General features: G+C 45.1%; 1 protein-coding gene across 1 annotated transcript in view; it reads right to left on the bottom strand.

Annotated features, from left to right (window-relative positions):
• ESYT3 (extended synaptotagmin 3) overlaps positions 1-21,115 on the bottom strand; it is a 33,053-nt gene extending 11,938 nt beyond the window's left edge. The window contains exons 1-10 of the mRNA XM_074910996.1: positions 20,831-21,115; positions 14,676-14,717; positions 13,706-13,840; positions 13,087-13,163; positions 6,749-6,815; positions 6,056-6,145; positions 4,931-4,986; positions 2,144-2,264; positions 943-1,116; positions 333-415 (exon numbers count right to left, since the gene is read on the bottom strand). Of these exons, the coding sequence (XP_074767097.1) occupies positions 333-415; positions 943-1,116; positions 2,144-2,264; positions 4,931-4,986; positions 6,056-6,145; positions 6,749-6,815; positions 13,087-13,163; positions 13,706-13,840; positions 14,676-14,717; positions 20,831-21,115 (1,130 nt within the window). The remainder of the gene's footprint in view (positions 1-332; positions 416-942; positions 1,117-2,143; positions 2,265-4,930; positions 4,987-6,055; positions 6,146-6,748; positions 6,816-13,086; positions 13,164-13,705; positions 13,841-14,675; positions 14,718-20,830) is intronic.
• Positions 21,116-21,763: the final 648 nt, after the last annotated feature.

The following is a 21,763-nucleotide window of genomic DNA, read 5'->3' as shown; positions in this document are numbered from 1 at the left end:
TGTTCCAAATAGCAACTTCTACGCATTACCTGTGCGCGTGTGCACTGGAACGCACTTACACTTCTGAAGTCTCCCCCTTGAAACCCTTCCAAAACCAAAATATATTTGAAGTAAATCTCAAGTTGTACAGTAACCATCACTTAATGGCTTCCTAGGATTCCCTGCAGGAGTCTGGGCCTTTTTCAGTTAGTTGCACTAGGAACTAATAACTTGGTATCAATATCTAGACAAAAGGAATAGATTCCTTCAATATTAAGTTTCCAGCATGAATAACCTGGGTGTCCCATTTCAGAGCCATTACTGGAACCCAAGCGAGGGTCATGCTAATTTACCTGCCCATAAAGTCATCTTTATCTGGATCTTCATCGTATAAGTCCACTTCTAAGTCCTGACCAGGCACTTCATGAACAACAAACTGGAGGAGAAAGAGGTACTGATTAAAAATAAAAAGCACTCACATAGGTTCATATAGACTGCAGACAAGAATACAGGACTTCACAGTTCTTTAACATATTAAGGACATTCCCTGCTGCTTTTTGGCTAACCATATAACAAATACAGTTGATTATAGGTGAAATTATTTCAAAACCAATTTGCTTGTTTCTGAACTACAAGCTAAACCCCTCAAACTGATATCCCTGATAAGCAGAGAAGAATCAATGCTAGAGCAGACTACAGCTGCACAGACTACTGCATTGATTGATATTTAAAGCAGTGCTTTGCACCGCCTCCAAAAACCCACATATGTAAATCAGATCAACCTGAATGACATTTCACGTTTGCAATGTAAATTGGCACTTGTTTAAGGGACAGAAATCCTCATCAATCAAGTAACAAGGAAGTCCACCTGCTCCAGTGCAGTCAGTTAAGAGAAGGTCCTCCAAGCACAGGGATGTAAACGGCTGTGCATCCTATAGATGGAAAGATCAAAAGATTCAGTACCTCAAATGTCTCATTCCAAATGGGATTAAGATCTCGGGAAACTGTCTTGCTTCGATACTGCACCGTGCCAACGCGAAGAAGAGCATATGGGTCAGACTTCCCCCTGATTGCACCAAGGAAACTGTCTTTCTGGACAAGGTTTTCAGCTTCTAGCAGATGAACCCTTATTACTCCCTGGATAAATTAAGATACAAAACTGGTCATGAAAATGTGATCTTTGAATAATTAAAATATGCTACCTCCTAAAACTAGTTATTTCAGGCAGCAAGGGTAGTCACTGTGACAGGTCTGCAATGACATATATTTTGATGCAGTATATTTCAAATGACAGCTGTATTAAAACACTTTTCCCAGCATTTACCTTGAACAACACCACACACACACACACACACACACACACACACACCCCCCAATTTAAACAGATACACAATGCAATCTAGATAACTGGGCAGGAAATATTTTTTGGTTTTAGAACAGAAACATACATATGCACACAGGACTACAGCCACAGTCAAATCAAATGTGGAGTGAAGATCAATACCCACTGACTGAAGGAGGAACTAAGCATCCATTTGCAGGTTCTTATTTTATTGCAGAGTGGCCATTCAGCTTCAGTTGGTGATGCAAGTTTGCAATAGGGAGTATCCCTTTGTCATTCATTTATATGTACCTTCATTAATGAGTGTATTAGGTATTTGATGGACGATGGAGGCTGAAGATCTGGATATATGTCAAGCATTTAGATTTGGGAGATCTCAGCGGGGTTGTTTTTCCCTGAAATTTTTTCTGTAGCAAAGATGTGTCACCCTCTGAGCTCCCTATTTATACCCCTTCACATCATCAGTAAAAAAATTAAGTGGTCTGACACTCATTGCTTATGTATTTACCTTCTCTAACTGGAGATCTGTGGAAATATCAAATGAGACTAAACGTTTAAATTGTTAAATGAACTCAGTGTATAAACAAACTTCTTAGACTACATACAGAGGGTAGGAACCCTCAGCCCCCACCCTCACACCCCCAAATTATGAACTATCCAACACCTGCTTTTACATTTCTGAAATATCATCTACAGAAAGCCTACAATCCAGGCTGAAACTGCTGATGAGAGCTGGATGTTCAGGAACCTAACATACTAAGCTCATGTGCAGCCACGTTGTGACAAATGGGCACTCAGGTAGATTAACTGAAAAACACTCACATGTGGGATAGGGAACCTCAAGAGAGCAATGTTCATGTTCTTCTTCAGAGGCACTGTGATCCTGTTTGGTAGAACCAGGCGTGCAGCTATGAAGTCTTGAATTAGGGAGTCCGACATTATGCTGCAGGTGGTGGGGGAAAAAAAAAAAAACCAAAACCCATGCAACTTAAATCTCTACAATCGATTGCAATTCCAGTTAGAATGAAAGAACGGGGCACAGCACAAGAAACAGGTGCTTCAAAAGGAGTGATACTGCCTACCTTCCCCCAAAGCGTGCCTACATGCAACTGCACATGGGCAGAAGAAACTCACACTTGTGACATTTAATTTAGAGCAAGAGGAAATGGAGAGTACAGTCTAACACCAGAGCCAATCATCAAAGATGGTTGTGGATCCCTGCGAAAGGTTAGGCTGGCTGTCTTCTATCAATAATTGGTGTCCAGTTGAGCTGCTGCAGAGGAGAATACAAGCATGGGGCAGTCTCTCAAGATCCCTTTCAAACTTATTTCCTAATCACCAGTGCCTTGTGACACACATGGTACTGTGCTTACTTGCATGCAGGGATGTTCCAGTCGAGGGTTACTAGGGCTAGATGTGAATCGGGCTCTAGTAGGATGTAAGTGATGGATGGGAGCTTAGGCCATGTGGTGAGATTGTCATGCACCCAAACAAGTCCTACAAACTCATGCGCCTTCTGGGTTTCCTTGGGAATGTAGAGAGAGCCAAGGTGAGGAGGGAATCTGGAATTTTCAGCATTTCACAGGCAGCTGAAGACCTTGAGGTAGTTTGGTTTTAGACTTAGAACATGACCCCAGCCCACAATGCTGCTGTTGGCCACATGCTGAGACATTTCTGTAAAATGGAAGGAAAAACCAGCCACATTCAAAACAAAATGAGTTTGGCTTTTTTTTTTTTTAGAAGACCAAGCAAAAGATGAGATTCTGTATCTTGATATATTTTGCACTAAGGAGAATCTTGTTTGAAGTAACCAAAACTTTGGTACAGAAGAGATGACAGTGGCTGAACTCAAGGTACTGTTTGTCTTTGAGTTTAGGGAACTTTCCAGTCTAATCTAAAACTTATGCATTTTTAGCCTTTCAGTTCAAATCTTTTCTTTGGAACTGCTCTATTTGTATGGTGGGGACAACTAATTTGACCTGCTTCCCCTGAGCAAGGAGTATACAGCTATCATAGACCTTCAGTGCTCTCTGGGTGATTAATAAGAGGATTTCAATATACTTGGCATGAGCAGTAAACAATATTAACAAGGAAACCCAGGAGCACCAAACACCTGAACGACTTTCACCCTCTTAATAAATCTAGTGCTTATAAGGCAGCTTCTCAGGGTAAGACTGTGCAATGAAATCGTCAGAGTTCACAGATGAGGCTGGACTCACACAGAAGGAGATTCCTACTCCATATGTAAAACCAGGAGCATGAAAGCCCTTGGTCAGGCTGTTGGCTTTCCTGTCAAAAAAACCCACAGGAAGGTCACAGAATTGTCCCTTCTCTCGGGTCTCGGGGTACACCCAACTAAACACAGCTTGTATATGAAAACAGATGACTGCAGCCAGTTTCTTTACACTCTTAAGTAAGCCCAGTTCATTTGAAAGGGAGAGCTCTTGTTCAACCTGTACTTCAGCTTATTCACAGCCAGGCATGTTTTGCTCCTGGCTTTCATGTGTACTGCTGATGGACAAGCAAGGATTTCTGTGTTCAAATCCTTGTGAGAGAGTCAGGGAGTGAAAATTTAGGACACCAAATTTGCACTTAAATTATATGAGAGGCTGTAGGCTGGAACACCTACATACCTCCTCCCTACAAGGAATAAGGAAACCACATTAGAAAAGAATAGATAATTCCTCTGATAAAAACTGGAGCTCTCAGGGCAGACTTCAGGGCAAAAGGCCACTCTGGCCCCAAACTAAGAGAAAAACAAAGCTTCCTCTCACTCAACATCAAAGTTCTTCAGAGGCCCTTTAATGCATAAACTGGCACCTAAAGTAGCCAGACACTTCTTACGAGTCTGAAAACCATGAGCTGCAGGGGAAGAGAGGGGGACAGAAGTGCCTGCATTTGTGTTTAAAGGGAGAGAGGCAATGGCTGAGTAACCAAATACATTTCATTTTTGCGTGAAAGAATATTCTCGTTACACTATGAAATAAGGACAAAGTGAATCTCCAATCTGGAGAAACAGTTTGAATCTTACAGTACTGACAACCTCTAAGATTTTCATCCTTGCTATGCAAGTTTCATGTACAGGATCAACCCAAGAGGCATTGGAGAAGAGTTACATTTTCTGAAGAACCTACAGGGTGAGCAGATGACACAGAAAGAGAAGAACCTGGTGCAGTTTTCTTTATTATGGATTGTATTTCAGGTCAGAGGGACTGCAACTCTGTGATACCTAGTATTTTTTCACTTTAAGGTAAATAAACATAAGCACAGACTGCCTGTTACCTAGGTCTGTTCATCTACCTTTCTAAGTAACTGTACATGGGAAACAGAAGGGCTCATTTTTTTATTTATAGATGATTGTAGTTTCAGGGATTTGCCACTTCCATCCTAAATCCCAAACACAATGAAGTGATTGAAGCAATTTTGACAGGCTGTAAAAAGCACCCTCCTCAGGTTTTGCAAACTACACAGCCAGATATGACGGCACGTGCATCAGCGTGACACCATTTATGTGCCACTCATGAGAATAACTGATGAATACTAGAGAAGCTATCCCAACCTCCAAAGGCTATTTAAAGAAGAATAAAGTGAAGCAAAACAGGCACTCACTTAATCCCTGGGACATCCAGGAGGTTGCTCATGCCTGCCCAGTTGATTTCCAAGTGCTACAACAAGATCAGGGAGAAAAATAATACAGGACCATTAAAATTTATTTCAGAGCAAAGGCAGGATTTAAAGGGGAAGCAAATGCTTCTAAAACAAAGCCAGATGTTTAAAGAAAGCAAAACCTGCACCAGTGAGTGGCTGCATCTGTACATTAAAACCAACAGGTAGTATCAATTCCCTTAAGTATTTTGCCTGCCATACTTGGAACGAGGGTATCACTGGGACTTACCCTGCAAGCACAGGGAAAGACAGCCCTCAGCCCCTCCCAACGGCCACTGGCAGATGCCTTGGAGTCATGCGTAGTAAATCGAACAGCCATACCTAGACTTTGAAGTTGTTTCCTCATCCTTTCACCTAGGGGTTGGCCTATGCCCTGAGGCAGGGAGATTTACAAACACCACCCACTGCAGGAGTCTGTATTTTTATTCACACAATAAAGGCTTTTTCCATGTACTAAAATATTGCTACTGCATCTAAACACAAAAGCACCTCATCCAAAATCAAAAATGTATGACTTCCATGAACTCAAGCAGAGCATAACCCACAAGGAAGCAAAGCTGTGTGCTGTAAGATAACTGGTTCTTACAAGATTAGGTTTCTCGTATTTCATTAAATCACAATTCAACTACAAGGCACATGACGTTAACAGGCAAGCTTTCAAAGCATGACCATGACTGAATGTTCTCCAATATGACTGCATTTAAAAATCTATGAATGGGAAGACTGAAAATCCACCTGCCAGGAACCTTGCAGCAAAGGTCTATGAAAAGGCTGCTGTGCTGTCACCATCAGAAAGTCCGTCCTCCCATTCTCAGAGTGAAGCAAGTAACTTTTTATACACTACTACAAAAGAACAGGGAAAATTCATTCCTGTCCTCTTGGATTTCAGGAGGAACAGTGAACAATCAAGAATGTGCCATTCAAACAGCTGCACTGTGAGGCACTCACAGTCATGCAGTTTGGGTTACTAGCAATGAACAGCTTGTGTCACTCACCGGAGCCCTACTCATGCAGGAAGACAGACCTAGAAGGAGGAAGGCTGCAGAGTGCAGTTCATTACTGACTCACCGGTTTCTGCATAAAAAACAAGGTCACTGCTCCTATAAAAGGTGCATCAGTTAGAAGAGGTTCCAGTATCACCCGTAGTGTCCCATACAACTGCAAACAAAAGAGACCAAGGAAAAGCTCTGAGTCTGAAGAAGGTACTCTCAGGATGCAGTTTCAAAACCAAGCTTTTCAGTGAGGAAGAGAATTTGGAAATCCTATTTGAAGTAATTTTATTTAGAATGTAGTAACAACCACCACTCCCTCCCCCCAGACCATTGCTACTGATATTGGGCAACATTTTCTAAATTTGTGGAGTCTCTCTGCAGTCCTGACTGCCACACAATGAAGCTATCTGCCTGCTAGTTTTCAACATTGTACGAACAGGTTGTTGGTCTAATCTAAACCAGTTTATGAACACCCTGACAGGACTGACTCTTTTGATGTTCTCTACCAACATGCAGCTCCTCTGAACTCCAGTGGCAGAAGCTGGCCCACATGAGCTCAATGCTCTAGCACTGACCCTGTTTAAGAGTCGCATTAAGAAGGTTAAAAGTGGTATGTAGGTGCTTTCTAAGGCAGGCATCATTTCCCCAGCCAAAACACAAGGAGATAAAGCCAATCACTCCAAGCCTGCTAGTTGGTGGTTTCCCAGCTGTCATGACCTCCTCACTGAGACACACTACCTTGAACAGACAACATTAGCACTGTACACACCTGCACACCTTTCACTCCGAGATTAAACTTCGATATGTCCATGTGAATCTCACAGTCTCCTATGTAACTGAAAAGAAAATTCTCACATTATTCCACAGTTTGCAATAGTCCAATGAGAAATGTTGGGCTGTACAGAGTATAAAGGAAATTATTAATGACTGACAACATGACACCATGGGCAGAGACAGATTTTCAAGCAACTGAAAAGAGGGGAAGTCGAGCACATTGAACAAGGGTCATATCTTCACAAGAGAAACCCTGCAGTCAGCTGGGATATTGATCTACTGGCAAAATGTCAAAGCAACATCTGTATTTCAAAGTCCCTTTTCCATTCTTAAGATTGGCAGTTGGCTGAGGCAAGCTTTCTCCAAGGAGGGGATCAACAGGTTCGTTCAAAATTCAAAGTCACAACAATTGCCATCTTACTCCCTTCTCTGCCAATGGCCTGATCCCACCCCACAACCTGGTGACCCAGCTCCCAAGCTGATGCAGAGCCATTGTTATTACATATGGGGTCCTCCCCTTGCCCACAACCCAAAAGCCTACTTGAAGGTCAAATTCATTGCTAAAAATAACCCAGTTTCCTTGAGGCTGAATTAAAAGACAGTAACTTAGATCAGATTTTGGTCAGTTGCCATGGAGAACATCAGGCTTTAAATAAAACTAATGCCAAGTGCGATACTTTAGCAATTTGGAAACTACCTTAAACTTTTCTTAAAGTACAAACATCATCTTATACAAAAAATGATGGCCACTCCCCAGAGAGCAGAACCTAGCAGATTTGTTGATGCCTCTGGCAGAAACCACCTGAAGGGAGCTACCAAGTTCCCTTTCAGTCCTCTGAGAAATAGTTCTTTCTGGATACAGACACACAAACACCCTGCAGGTAAAGTAGGGTGTAAAGGCACGGCAGCACAGTGAATGTGCTGTGCTTGCCGCCTGCATGCATAATTTCACCCCATAATCAAAGAAAAGGGACAAGATTTTTGTTCTGACCATATGCATACCGGCAATATATATAGTGCTGCAGTTGCCACTAATTCACAGTGTAATTTGCACACAGACAGATTCCCTCCCCCCAAAAAAACCTGCCAAGAATGTGTAAACCTGCAAATTTGTCTTCATTTTCACAAGCAAATGTTTGTTAACAGACAGTCACTTAACAGAATTTAAAAAGCTCATAACAAACCAATTAAAGCCTTTAATGTGAGAGCATTCTCATTTCTTAAATAACCAACCTCACAGGCCATGCCAAAATTAACACAATCTTCCTTATAAGGTAGTCACATAATTAAACTTATTTTTACGTTTATTAATTTCTGCAATTTTGACATTATCTTACAGCTCATTACAGTTGGTGCTAATAGAGCTTTGTCACAATAAAAGTCTAAATGAGAAGCCAAAATGAGTTCCTCAATATGCAGTAATTAATCCAAGAGGATTTAATTCAGCTGTTGCCAGTGTCCAACACAACAAACAATAGTTGTGGCGTTTCAATTTAAAACCTTCATGCCTTTCCACACAGTCAAAAACTCTTCCCACCCAGTCCTAGATGTCTCTCTTCAGTAACACTTCAGTACATGTAATTGTGTTTTAGAGTCTAAATGTCAGAGAAGTCTTTACCCCTTTTATCAGAGCCTGAGCCTTTAATTATCCTTAAGTCTGCTTCACACAGGCATCACCCCCTTGCCAGGGTGCTTGGTAGAAAGGATGCACTCCGTTCATTAGTTTTACTCCTCATTTCCAGTCCAAGCTGCTCATGCTTTCATCTTCCACCTCTGCTCAGCATAACCTTGCTGTGCTCTCTGCTGTCCTCCCCCAGACAGAGCACATTTGAGCCAAACTCAAGCCCTGACACTCAAAAGTGTGTCCCTTTGTCACTATCCACCGGATCATGTTCTACCCACCTGTGAAGGGTGGAAGAAACACCCCTTTTTCTCCTAAATCACCTACTGCACAAGATGATGCCAATTAGCATGTCTGTGCCATGGATGAGAACTGGAAGAGCTTCTACAAGTCCATGTATCTGTATCTCTTCTGGACTTGGGTGGAAAAACTGGGCCCAGTGTTTATTACACAATGGCAATCCAGTGGCTGAAGGCAGGGATGCTACGAGAGCACATACTGACGAGTCTGTCTAACTGGATGTCTATGCATCTCTTTAGACAAGGCATGTGCAATTCTCCCCCTGTAAAGTAACTCCCCACAGGCCCCATCTTCTCATTGGCCTATATGCTAAAAGCCCCCTTTGGTCCAGCCTTCTCAAGTGCTTTGTAAAGCAGACTACTGCTTAGTCTGTCTGACTTTGGTCTTGGGTAAATCAGCAAGCAGTATTAGACAAATAAGAGACCAGAAAACATGACCAAGTACTACAGGGTATGAGAAAAAACAGACTATCTCTGCCTTTCCCTTTGCCTATCAAGTCAGGCTCCTGAGGGCAAGTGTTCCTTTTCTGCTCAAGACTGACAAATCTCCAAAATGGTTTTAGTTTCTTGTAAGATCCTACAAACTTAGTTAACCCAAACTCCACCAAAGCTCAAAGTACTGTTGCATAATTCTTTTGATACCTTCTCCAATTCTGCACTAAATGACAGAGACTGTCTTTCCAGATTTGAAAACTCACCATTTAGGATGTCCAGAATTGCAATGCATACATTTTTTTCACACATTTTAATTATTACACTATTATTCTTCTTCATCTCATGTATGGTAGATACCACAGAAGAGCATGGAAATGAAAATTCAAAACATTTCCAACGAAAAATGATAATGAGTAGTAAATCAGATTAATTAAATAGGAAGCAACTGGCTTGCAAGATACTTTTCTGGTAAGTAATAGTGCCCTCAAATACTTTGATGAGTTATAGCCAGTGATTACATGGGTACACAACAGCTCCGGCAACTACAGAATTAGTGGGAAGAAAAGCAGCTGTAGGAGGTCAAGTGGCTGCACTTGAAAAGTTCCCATTTTGAAAAATACGGTTTTGGAGAACATCTCTGGAATGCTTTGACACTCATTCATCTGGAGAATGTAACTGTCAGCTCCCTATGCTCAGGGGATAGATTCATGATTTAGATCTATGGCAAATTGTTTGTAGATCCCAGAGTATTGCCAGTTTATTTCCAGCTGGAATCTCATATTTCAGATTTGACAATTTCAAATCCCAGTCTGGTGAGGACCTCATATTTCATTTAGCCACTGCAAGAACCCTGATACTTTCTTATGTGTCATGTGAAAGCTGTAGATCAGGTACATTTGTGCTGGAAAGCAGATACATGAAGAGAATAGAGGCACCAGGACCTTCAAACAGGTAAGTGACAAACTTTGTCTGTACAGAAGACCTAAGGGTAAGCAGCAATTATCTCAACATTTCTGTTCAGTCCTATAAGCTGTGAAAATTTACACAACTTACTTTACACCAATTGGGTGCATGATCTCAGGGACTGAGCAAAATATTTTGAAAGAAGAATTACAGCCTCCTTCCGTGCTGTTGCCAAAAGGTCTCTGTGCCTCACAAGTAGTCACCTCTGAGCCTTGGTTTTCCTGCCAAAAACTCAAGTATAGTCCTTTCACATGGACAGCCATGACTGTAATGAGACCGTGCTCCACATAGCCATTCCCAATGCTCTGATGCTAGAGACATGTAAGCTGTTGTTAACAGATTTAATTAAAGCAGCTTCTCAAGTCCCTTTAACTCCATGCAATACCAGATCTCCAGGCTCTGCTGACAGCTACTGCTCATACAAGTAAGGGACCTCTAAGTGCTATTTTTCACAGTTCCCAAGCAAAGGATGCAATCTGTGATACCACAAATTTAACACAGAGGAAAGGAAGTTCTTCACACAGCACAGACCTGAATCACAGCATTCAGTGCTGCATGTTACAGAGATCAGGAGCACAGATTAAACAAAACACTTCATGGACCATATGTCTACAAGTGGCTATTAAAACCCCACAAATGATTCCATACAGATCACAAAGGAACACTAAGAGGGAAAGGTCTTTTCTACTCCTGCCATTTTCCTGTGTTTCTCCCCGGCCAAGTCAAAGACTCTGGGCTTCAGAGACTAGTTGCTTCCTTGTCAAAACTGGAGGCAAAAAAATCCCTCCTCCTGTATGGCTGTGAGACTGAAAGCAAGAAGCATTTACAGAGCACACCGCAATTTCTGGATGCAAGACACCGCCTAAGTGAAAGGGTAAGTCAGCAGTGGAGCCGGGCAGAGCTGCTGCTGAGGCCGGAGTGCTGCTCACCAGGACACCAGCACCCTGTGTGAAGCGGCTGGTCGGCCTCCCTGCTGCAGCCGCAGTGAGCCAGCCACAAGGCCACGCTCACGTGGGTTCACCAGCAGGGGAACTCCTACAAAATTACAGCCAGCAAGCACCAAGGCAAAGGAGTCATGTTTATAACATGCAGGCACGCTAATCCTTTAATGTCCACTGCAACACTGTGGCCTCAGCATTGCCAAGTGCACCCCACTGGCACCCACCCCACATCACACTCTCCTCCAGAGCTCTGATGCCAGAACACAGCTCTGTGGACAGATCCAGCCATTTAAACATCCCCAGCACGCAGAAACCGAGAGGTAGTGCAAAGGGCAGCAGCCTCACGCTGGGGAGGATCAAGGCCACCTCCTCTAAGCAGCGACTCTCCCAACACTAGTTGCACCAGCGCAGACACTCACTGCTATTCATGTAGCAAAGAAAGCCTATTTTGTAAAGGGGATTCCTCTCACTCTAGAAAAGTGGAGATTGACCGTTTATTTTCTAAGAAAGAAAAACAAAAACAAACAAAAAAAAATGTTCCTTTGGCAATCCAGAAAATAGGCAGGTAAACAACACCACTGCTCACAGATTTGCTTCTCCCCATTTTGGAAAGGAATACACTACCTCCTGTGGACACCGTACAATGCACAACACTCAGCTTAGTTGCAGAAACTGATGTTAATGTATTAACTGAGTCCGTAACACAGCCCAGGAGAAGAGACTCCCATCAGAGAGACAAGGTAGTCTGAACACTCCTGTGTGAATACAGAAAATACTTGGGTTATCAGGTGATGGTTCAGGTTAAGTTATCATCACGATGAGGAACAGAGGTGTTCGGCCAGTTTGGAGATGCTGATGGATCTGCCAGAGGGATAGGAACGAGGAGGTGGGGGAATCCCTCTGCAGAGGGTTGTTAAAAGACAGTGAAAATGAGTATGTGGGAGAAGCAGCCTGGAGAAGTAGTTTAACAGAGAACAGCAGCAACCTCTTGCAGAGCCTTAAAGGCATCAAACCCCTCCATCTCTTTGTGGAAAGCACAAATGATTTGCCAAAGGACCTAAAACTGGTCTGGCTATTACAAAGAGCACTCCACTGACAGCACTGAAGCATAACATGTTCTGGCTGAAAATCAAGTATGTCTTTTTGCAGGGAGAGATGGTGCTCCGTGGGGCTGGGGATGCTGCCATGCCATTGCCACATTAAGCAGCAGGCACAGTTCTGAGCAGCTCTGTGCTGTTGCCAAGACACTCTGTAATTTCACACTGCTTTTTCCTGGCACTACCATGAAGAAAAGCCATTTAAATTGGGCAGTTCAATCACCCACTAAACTTACAGAGCTACAGCAGCATGCAAGTGGTAATTCCCCCAGTAATTCCATTCTCCAGGATAAACCAGGAGAGAGTTTAGCTCTGCAGTGGCTCTGATGTTAACAAAACACACAAGCTCATTTGAAACAGCCTGGGAGATATCAAATGTTTTATCTAATTTTGTTGTTGTTGTTGTTAATAGCTAGAGGCAGTTTTCTGCTCAGAGAACAGCTGTAATCAAAAAAAGCAAATGCATTGGGTGGCACACAGAACAAATGGTGAGTAAAACAAGAGGATTATCTAGAGGAAGAAATTAAAAAACAAATAGCACAAGTAGTTCTGGAAGAACTGAAGAGGTTGGACTGAAGAGGAACCAAAGTGGGGCAAGACAGACCAAGCACCTCCATGCCTGAGAGCTGTCGGAACAGGAAATACAGTTCCAAAACTTGGGTTCTTACTGCCATGAATGGCACAGAAAAGGGACACATTCTTACACACCGTGGCAGCAGTGATGGGCCAGAGTAGGTAACACCTAGACCTGTGCAGGTGACACTGTTTTCTGACTTAACAGCTGATGCACAACATCTCATTTTTGTTAGTACCAAGGACATCCAGCTGGGGGACAGATGTTGATATAAAGTAAAGACCTCCCCACTTCATGCTGATCTTAGTGGACCACATGTCCAGTCCAGCACAACAGCTCAGACACAGGTGTCAAACAGGCAGTGAGTTAAGAACCATCTACACATCCAATGATGCAATGTTACCATATCTGCAGGTCTAGGATAACTTGTCTTCTATCAATTTCTTTGGTGTAGGCTTTTATTCCATTGATTCTAGGGCACTGAAATAAAGACAAACAAGATACAACATAGTTAATATCCTTCAAGTTGAGCCCAAGTGAAAAAAGTCCTACTCACTTCAATCAGTCTGAGTACAGAAGCATTCATTAAAGACTACACAACTGCATGTAAAGTATGAGTAAACCACACAAGTTTTTCCCTTAAATAAGTAGTGTGAACAGTCTTGGCAGTCCTCAAATACAGGGCTGGTTCCAAGTAGCCCATGCTGTAAACCTTAGGAAACACTGAGAACTCCTGTCACAGGGGTATAACAAAAAGAAATGTGGATGCATGTCCCTTTTTCTATCTCCAGTCCCATGACATTAACAACCAGTGGGAAGGGATGAGTGGGTCTCCTATATGATCCTTCCTTCACAGTGAAGACACTCAAGTCAGCATGAGGAGGGAACAAAGGAGGCAGCAGTGTTGTACCAACACCATTTAGTTAATCATTCAGACCTATTAAAGAGCTGAACAGACTCCCCTTGCATCTGAACTTCTCAGAAAAGACTGAACCACAAGCCTTACAAAGGATTCACGCTACCTTCTCGCCAAAGTGGATCTTGGTAAAGGTGCATGTTTTCAGATGTACATTCTTAGCTCTGATTTTTGGTTCAAGAACTTCTTTAAATGTTTTTTCCATGATTGTCCCAAAGTATGGCCAAGCCTGTACAAGGACCTGAAGAACAGCAAAAGCTGAAACACACTGAAGATTGTATAAAATACCTTTTGTTTAGAAACAGACACACACATCACACAACAGCTGGCTATTTATGTCTGTCCTTTTAAAATACCAAAACGCATTTGCACTCTTAAGTCATCATTACAGAAGGATGCACATCAGTTCTTCAGAAAAAGAATTTGGTTTAGGAACTGAAGGGTGAGTTTTCAGCACCATAGAGTCTATTGACTGCTTCTAACCACAGTGGCTGAGCCAGCAAAGCCCAGGGTTAAAGTCTCTAAAGCACAATAGTCCCTAATTACTCTGAAGTGTCACAAAGTTCCCTGGAGTTAAGTTTATTTAGAGACGATTTACATCAAAACGAAAATGTGCTAAAGAGGAAAACAGGATAGTTACTGGATGCTAATTTGCAAGTTCAGCTGTTTTGCTTTGAATTCCACAGGAGCCAGTTCCAGTGACTACACCTGCTGATGGGAGCAACTGCCTCAGCGCTCTCTGGGAACCTCTCTGGTAAGAGGAGATGCCACTACTTTTTCTAAAATAATAATAATACATACACACACACTTGCTTTTTTTAAAAAAAAAAATCTTAGAATAAAGTGTTGTGGTCAAATTCATCAAACCTGTATCAACCAGGCATACATTTGGATCTCACCAAAACCTCAGTGGCAACTCTAAGCTTCAGTAGCTCCAGGACTTAAGTACAGATACTTAAGTACTGATACGATCGAGCCATATTGTAGTGACTAGGTAACTTTCTCAGACTTGGCCCGCAGAGTTTGTGCTGTGATGCAGCTCAGAGCAGATGGCCTCATAAACTGGAGCTCCTCACCTTGTTCAGCCACTCCACTCGTTCAACATCAGGGAAGTGAACCTGAATGAAAAAAAAAAAAAAAAAAAGTAGTGAGTGCCACATGCCATCCGTTTCAGCATACTTCAACACGTGTAAAAGATACCATGGAGCATGCATGGAACAAGTTTTAGGATAAGTTGAGATCCCTCTGCCGTCATATATACATCCTTTATAATTTACTACCTCCCTGAAAAAACGTAAAAGGAAAATAAAATAGTAAAAAATAGTAAAAGTCAAAAGAACACACATGCACTGTTGTACCAGTATGCCTCTGGGCACATTTATATGAATAAAGCAAGTGTCATATCCTGTTTATGATGTAAAGCAGCATTAGATTTCTCATCCTTCTCTTGGTCATGCCTTGGGAAGCCACGAGAACCTGCTTCCCTTCAAGATCATGAGTGCAGGACCTGTTTCCTGTACTGGCTTACCAGCTAACCTCAACCAGAACACCACACTTTGGAAAACAAGAACCTGCTTGGGAAACTCAATTTATTGTTTGCGGCAGCATTTCTCCACTAGCATAGTGCCAATGGCTTCAGGGAAAAGAAGCACTGTAAGAGTTCAAGCTTATTAGCATACACTATCATGTGTAACAGTCCAGTGTTTTCACCTCTCAGAGGTTTTTAAGACGTTAAGGACAACTTAAAATGAAGTAGACACTCAGGCATCATGTTTCCATATTGGACACATCAAATGCCAACAAGAAGCGTATGTGTCCTTTACAAAATCCCTCCGATTCCCTGAAGTGATAACTTATTTAATCACCATCAGAACAGTCAGAGATGAGGCCACTCTCAAGTAGTTAACTGACCTCTCAGACCTCACCAAGCAGCTGCTGAGTGAAGAGACACAATCTTCTTACTACAATCAGACACCCAAGTCTTATGGATGGGGTATTTTCAGCCAGTGCGACAAGCTACTGCAGGTTGTTGCAGAAGGGAAGCATGGGGCAGCAGCTTCTCAGAATGGACATTCGGGCCCTGCTCAGCCCTACAAGAGCACTCAAATACAAAGGGACTCCTTCAACTATCATCCAGCCTCATAATTGTAACTGGTTAGGACAAGATATCACCTCCTTATTCAAGAGCTGTGAATTGCACTCTTCAGTCAAAGGCTTGCTGTTTAATTCAGCAGCTTTCAGAGAGGTGCCCAGAGACGTTTGGATGGAACAGACAGCAGCTTGCCTTTCATTCCAGCTTTATGTATGATTTCAGAGCCCACTTCCCTTGCTCAAATAATGCTTCAAATTGTATCCAATTATTACATTAAAAAATCCGAAGTGGCATTACCATATTCTTTATAAGCAATTTCTTTTGATGCTCTAAATAGCAACTTTTCCACTAAATAAGACGATGCAAGTTCACTGAAATGTCGGCCTACCCAGCTCTATTTGCATGATAAAGTGAGAATACAGCACCAGAAAGGACAATCAATACTGATAAATTGCTGCTGACATTTTACAGTGAGGCGGATTATGTGAATCAGGGGACTGCTACTTCACCTGCCAGCCTTTCATCTTTCACCAAAAGGTCCTCCCCACCAGGGTAGCCTGAAGGCCTGCCTGAAGGCAGCTGGTCCCCAGCTCCAACACAACTGCCAAGCACCAGTGTCCCACAGCGTTTGAGTCACCTCTCTGGATCAGTCACAGGCAGGGTAGAGCAGGGATGGAAGTACCAGGACCAGCTGTCCTTCAGAAGACCTTACAGCGAGGGGAGGGGTGTGACCCAAAAGAAAGGACAGACCAGGACTCAGGGCAATAGTTTGGCCACCACATCCCAATGAGAAAATCACATCCCATGTGTGAGATCCACCAACATTAAGGGGAGAAATGTAGCACAACATAAACGCCTGAAGTTGGCTGGTATTAATCACTAGAACCCAAGCTGCCAGGGATGCAACTGCAAGAGGCGACCGAGAAGCAAGCTGGTGGTTAAAGAGCTGCAACAGCACACAGAAGCATCAGGAAACAGGCAAAAACCATAAGCAGGCAGCAGCGGCTAGACCCACCTTAAGAAAAAGCAAAATTGAATTCACTATTTGAGCCACAAACACCCAAACCAGACAGACCAGGGCAAACTCCAAAAGCAACCGCAGTGAATCACAGATCACTGTGTCACACCTCAGATGGCTGTGATAGGATTAGCAGCCATTTGCAATACATTTCCATCCCGTTGACACCCCCTCATTCTTGTGTCTGCAACACAGCTCCTACCCAGGCACTCTGTGCCTCAGTTTCCTTTGACAGACGGAAGAAATAGTGCTGCTGTAGCTCAAAGGTATCAAAGACCACCAGGAGCTCCTCAGCTAACACAACAGGGCTCTCACAGAGGTAAACACCACAGGAACTGGTGACTATACATGTCTCTGGTGAAAAACAGCTTTCTGCCTATTATGAAATGCCACCAAATTTCAGTGGGTTCCCAACAGCAAAGGTCAACTGTACTCAATGGTATTAATTCAATGAGCAGTTCTGTAGAAGAAGCAGAGCTTGGTATCCAATTGTTGCATCTAGATTATCCACTGCCTAGTAAGACATAAACTCTGAGCAAAGCCTTTCCTACTAGTAGGTATTCCCATAATGTGAATGTCTCACTAGCAGAAGATGAATGCTTCTCTAGTCCAGCTCAGTGACACCACCAAGCTCTGTCCTTGACCCAGCAGCTTACTCCCAAGAACTTACTGTGTTCTAATATATTTTGGGAAAAAAAATAAATCTGCAGTTCCATACTTTTTAACCACTTGCTCTGGACTTCAGACTCACTCCTGACCCTTTTTACTGGTGAGAGCCCTGGCAGCAAGATCTTGTCCTCGAGTTTGTCATCAGTACAGCACAGGTAAGGGAAGCCCAACACACTTCCTACTAAGCTCACAACCAGCCACCAAGAGCTGCCAAAACTATTCTAGAATAAAACTTAACCCTGTAGCCTTGGGCAAGTCACACTATCAAAATCAGTTCTCCCCATCTAAAAATGCAGGCACACTTCTTGCCAGTATCTTCAGAATGCTACAAAAATTACTTAGCATTTGAAAAGATCTTTGAAGATCAAAAATACTAGATAAGGACCAATTACTAGCAAGTAAAGAAAACGTGTGAGTTTCTTCATGGCTCCATCTTGCCCTGGAGCAGGCCACACCAACGATCATAGCAACAGCAGAAAACATGTCTGACAACAGTGCCGTTCTGTTCAAACACAACACAGGAATCTATCCATCAGGGCTTATGCTTCTTTGCGGTTTTGGTGGTGGTTTTTTGTTTGCTTGTTTTCTATTTGTTTGTTTAAGGACAGGGTTTTTTAACTCCCTGTGTAGGGGAAAAAAAAAAAAAGTCTAAACAAGCCTTTTGTGTGAACAAAGAATTAACAGTCAAAGTTTTAAAAGGATTGCTCTGTATCCAGTAATAGCAATTTCTCCTGGTAAAAGGAGCTTAACACATCAGGAAGAAACTCAGCATACTTGGATGTTCTCACCTGCAACCTGCTAACAGCTGTAAAAGCAACAGGGAGAAGTCACCACCAGCCCCAGGAGCCAGAAGGAAGGTGGAAGCCCAGCTACCTCTGTGCCGGGCACTGACTGGTTTTACAAAAGTCATGCTAAAGGCTGCATAGGCCAAAGTCAGAAAATCTCACCTCTCCAAGACACAGCTCTGACTCTGCTCGCCGTGAGCAGATTTCCAGCCTGGCCTCCTAAGGAAGCACAGCCTGCCCACGTAAGCTGTCTAGCATAGGAATGCCTCAATTCCAAATTCACTGGCTGGTTTCAGCCAAGAAACTGGTGCTGCAAAATAACCCTGCAAATTCCCTGAAACAGATGGTTAAGTAGATGAGGGAAACCCTCCCAGCATCCCCCCTGAGGGAAAGGCTGCAATACAAATGCATCTCCTAACAACGGATACCAGGACTGAGCAGAGCCTGAGCCACATTGGAAGGAGCCACCACACTGCTCTCGGGGAGAATGGTTTTTAACAAACTAGCACAATCAGTGATCGATCACAACTCTTCACTGAACGGATACTCCTCATTTTACTATAGGGTACACGAGGAGACAAGTATTTGCCAATCCCCTAAAACACTGCCATTGATTCACAGGACCTTTCCCAGGATTACAACACCGCAAATCCAACCCATGCTCCCCCTAGCCTGAACTGTATTCCTACTCCCACCTCCACATGTCAGGAGAGAACACAAGGGACATTTTTAGAGCTGTTTCAGTTGAAGGCTCATGAACACTGAAAGACAAAAATCAAAGATAAAAAAAGACAACTCCACTGAGAATAAACTGAATAGACAGTAGGTGAGAATCAGCCAAGACTGGCACAGTGGAGAAGCAGATCAAACTGAGGAAGGGGATAGAAGGAAAATCAAAAGCGAGAAGTTAAAAAAACAAGTACAAGCTTAGTGTGATAGCAAACACCAACTGATGAAGAGCCGAAGTCATCAACGTAGAAAAGTAAAGGAGGAAAAGTGGCAATACGGATAAAAGCTAAAAGCACACGGTGCAGCCCCTTTACCCTGAGGTCCTACATACATCCTGCCTGCCAGCAGCCAGCTCCAAGAACCCACAAGTCAGGAGTGAGGCCATTGAAAAGAGTCTGACTCCACCTTCTCTGGGAGCACACAGCGGTGAGACGGGCTGAAGGATCTCCTGAAGGAGGCTGAGCAGCCCCAGCTCCATCCGCCCTCTCCTCACACACCAGCTGCTCCAGCCCGGGTGGGCTCTGCTGGAGCATCCCCGTTTGACAAAACCTCTCCTGGGCTGGGGGACACAGCGCTCTGGGTGCAGCCTCGGGAATGCCGAGTACAGGGCAATCAATAACCCCTTCCATCGACCGCCTGCCCGTGCACTAACGAAGCCTGACACTTTCAACCACAAAACGTAAGAACTTTTGAGACTCTGTCTGTGTTGGGGGGGGGGGGGGGGGGGGGGGGCGGTTCTGTTTTTTCAGCAATCATTAAGAGATTCAATTTCTTGTTACCAAGATTCAGGGCGCTTGAGGATAAAATGCAACACTATTATTTTCACGGCATCAGGGCAAGAGCTGACACCGCCACACTCATTAAAACAACTCCGAGTTGTTTTAAACGCTCTGTTAATACAAACAAGCAGAAACCTCATTCAGAGAGACACTTCTGTGCCCGGCGGGAGGGAACATGTGCAGGGAGCTGCACCAGCTCTGCTGGGAGACCCTGCCCTCACTTTGCAGAAGTGCCAACTGCCTTCGTTTCCCACAGTATTAAGGAGAGCCAAGGGCTGTAGGCTATATAAAACAGTTTGCTGACTCTAAACGTCTCCATGCAACACTGCTTACAAATAGAGCTCTTTGATATTCTCTCTCCTACAAGAAAAGCATTTCCCTACCAGTCCCTGACATGTTTTTAAATGCTAAGCAAATGACGATGAAGAAAAAAAACCTTTCAACATCCTTTTCCATTAGCCAACCAAGGCTAGCCGACAAATAACTGAAGACGTAAAATAAAACATACAGCTACATTTTCAAGTTTCTTCACTTTAAAACCTAGAGTGTGAAGAACACACAGGGGTTGGCTTTCCGTGCCATCAAGAGTGGCTCTTTAAAGTTAAATGTTTGGTTTTCAGCAGGTAGAGAATATTATGTTTACAAATATTTTTTTCAAATGACGCTAAAGAGAAGGGGAGAAAACCTTCTGGATGAGGTGGTCTAAAATAAGTATCCTCTACACCGAAACACCTGCAGTGCAACTGCACGTATTTGAAAGAAGGTTTCTCCGGGGATGCAGCAAGCTGTTTTACAGGCACGCTTACAGCAACATGCCCGTTTCCTGGCCTAAACCAACTTCGAGTTCGGTGCTGACTTTACTGAGCGAGACTTCGAAGTCAGAGGCGGCACTGCCGGGTCCAAAGCATCGCTGCCCCCTCTCTGCCCTTCGGCTGCTGGCTGCGGGATGCCCCGCTCTCCGCGTTGCTCCCGCCGGGCGCGCCCCAGCCGGGCAGCCCGGAGCCGCTCGCAGTCCCGGCGCCGCCGGGAGCTCCGCAGCGTCCCCGCTCCCGGGGGCTCCCGGAGGCTCCCGGGGGCTCCCGCCGCCGCCGCCGCGGGGGGACGCGGGGCAGAGCGGCGGGCGCAGCGCCCCTGTGCCCGCCGGTCCTCGCTCACTCACCCAAGCCGGGAGGTGCCGGGCGGCCAGGCCCCGGCACACCGCCTCCCGCTCGTCCTCCAGCAGCGCGAAGGCGGCAGCCAGCCGGTCGCGCTTCCACCGCCGGTTGCGTCCCCAGCACAGCCACAGCGCCAGCGCCAGCAGCACCCAGCTGCCGCTCAGCCCCAGGTACCCCGCCAGGTAGACGGGACCCAGCCACAGCAGCGCCCGGGCCGCGGACGAGAGCAGCGCCCGCGGCGGGACTCCCGGCCGCCGGCCGCCGGGGCGGCAGGCAGCCGCGGGATTCATGCTGCGCACCGGAGCCCACCACCCCGGCTCCGAGGGGTCGCCCCTTGCCGAGCGCGCCCTCCCCGCGCCGCTGCCGCCGCTGCCTCCGCCCGGCGGGAGGCGCGACCCGCGCCCCCGGGCCGCCCCCACGGCCCGGCCCGGCCCGGCCCCGCCCCGCCCCGCCATGGCGCCCCCCAGCGGGCGCGTCGTCCGGCACCGGCGCGGCGCGGCGCGACATGGCGCCCCCTAGCGAGGGGGCCGCGCCGGGAGGAGCCGCGCCGGGCCGGGTCGCGCCGGTAGCCCGCGGGTGAGGCGGCCGAACGGGGAAGGGGCGAGGGTGAGGGAACCAGGGGCGGGGTGGCCCCGCCGGGGGCAGCCGCCGCCCCAGTGCGGGAAGCGTGGGCCCCCCCGGCCGTCGCTGCGGTCCGTGATTTTCAGCGGAACCTGCCAAAGCCCTCTGTGGCTGCTCGGTGCTTCACACAGCGGGGCGTGGGGCAGAAACAGCCTGTTGGCTCTGGACACTCCCTACCTGGAAGAATAACAGTTACTTTTTTCTCCTGGTGTTTTGATTCTGACGGGGATATCGTGGGGTTCAGATTTAGAAATACGGGGAAATACGCATTATTTGGGACTCATAAGGCACTTTTTGAGATGCTTTGCGTAACCCGG

Source organism: Athene noctua, chromosome 7 (assembly GCF_965140245.1).
Source record: "Athene noctua chromosome 7, bAthNoc1.hap1.1, whole genome shotgun sequence".
In the NCBI taxonomy this organism is placed as follows: domain Eukaryota; kingdom Metazoa; phylum Chordata; class Aves; order Strigiformes; family Strigidae; genus Athene; species Athene noctua.
The sequence above is the reverse complement of the archived record's forward strand: the minus strand, read 5'-3'. Positions and strand labels throughout refer to the sequence as shown.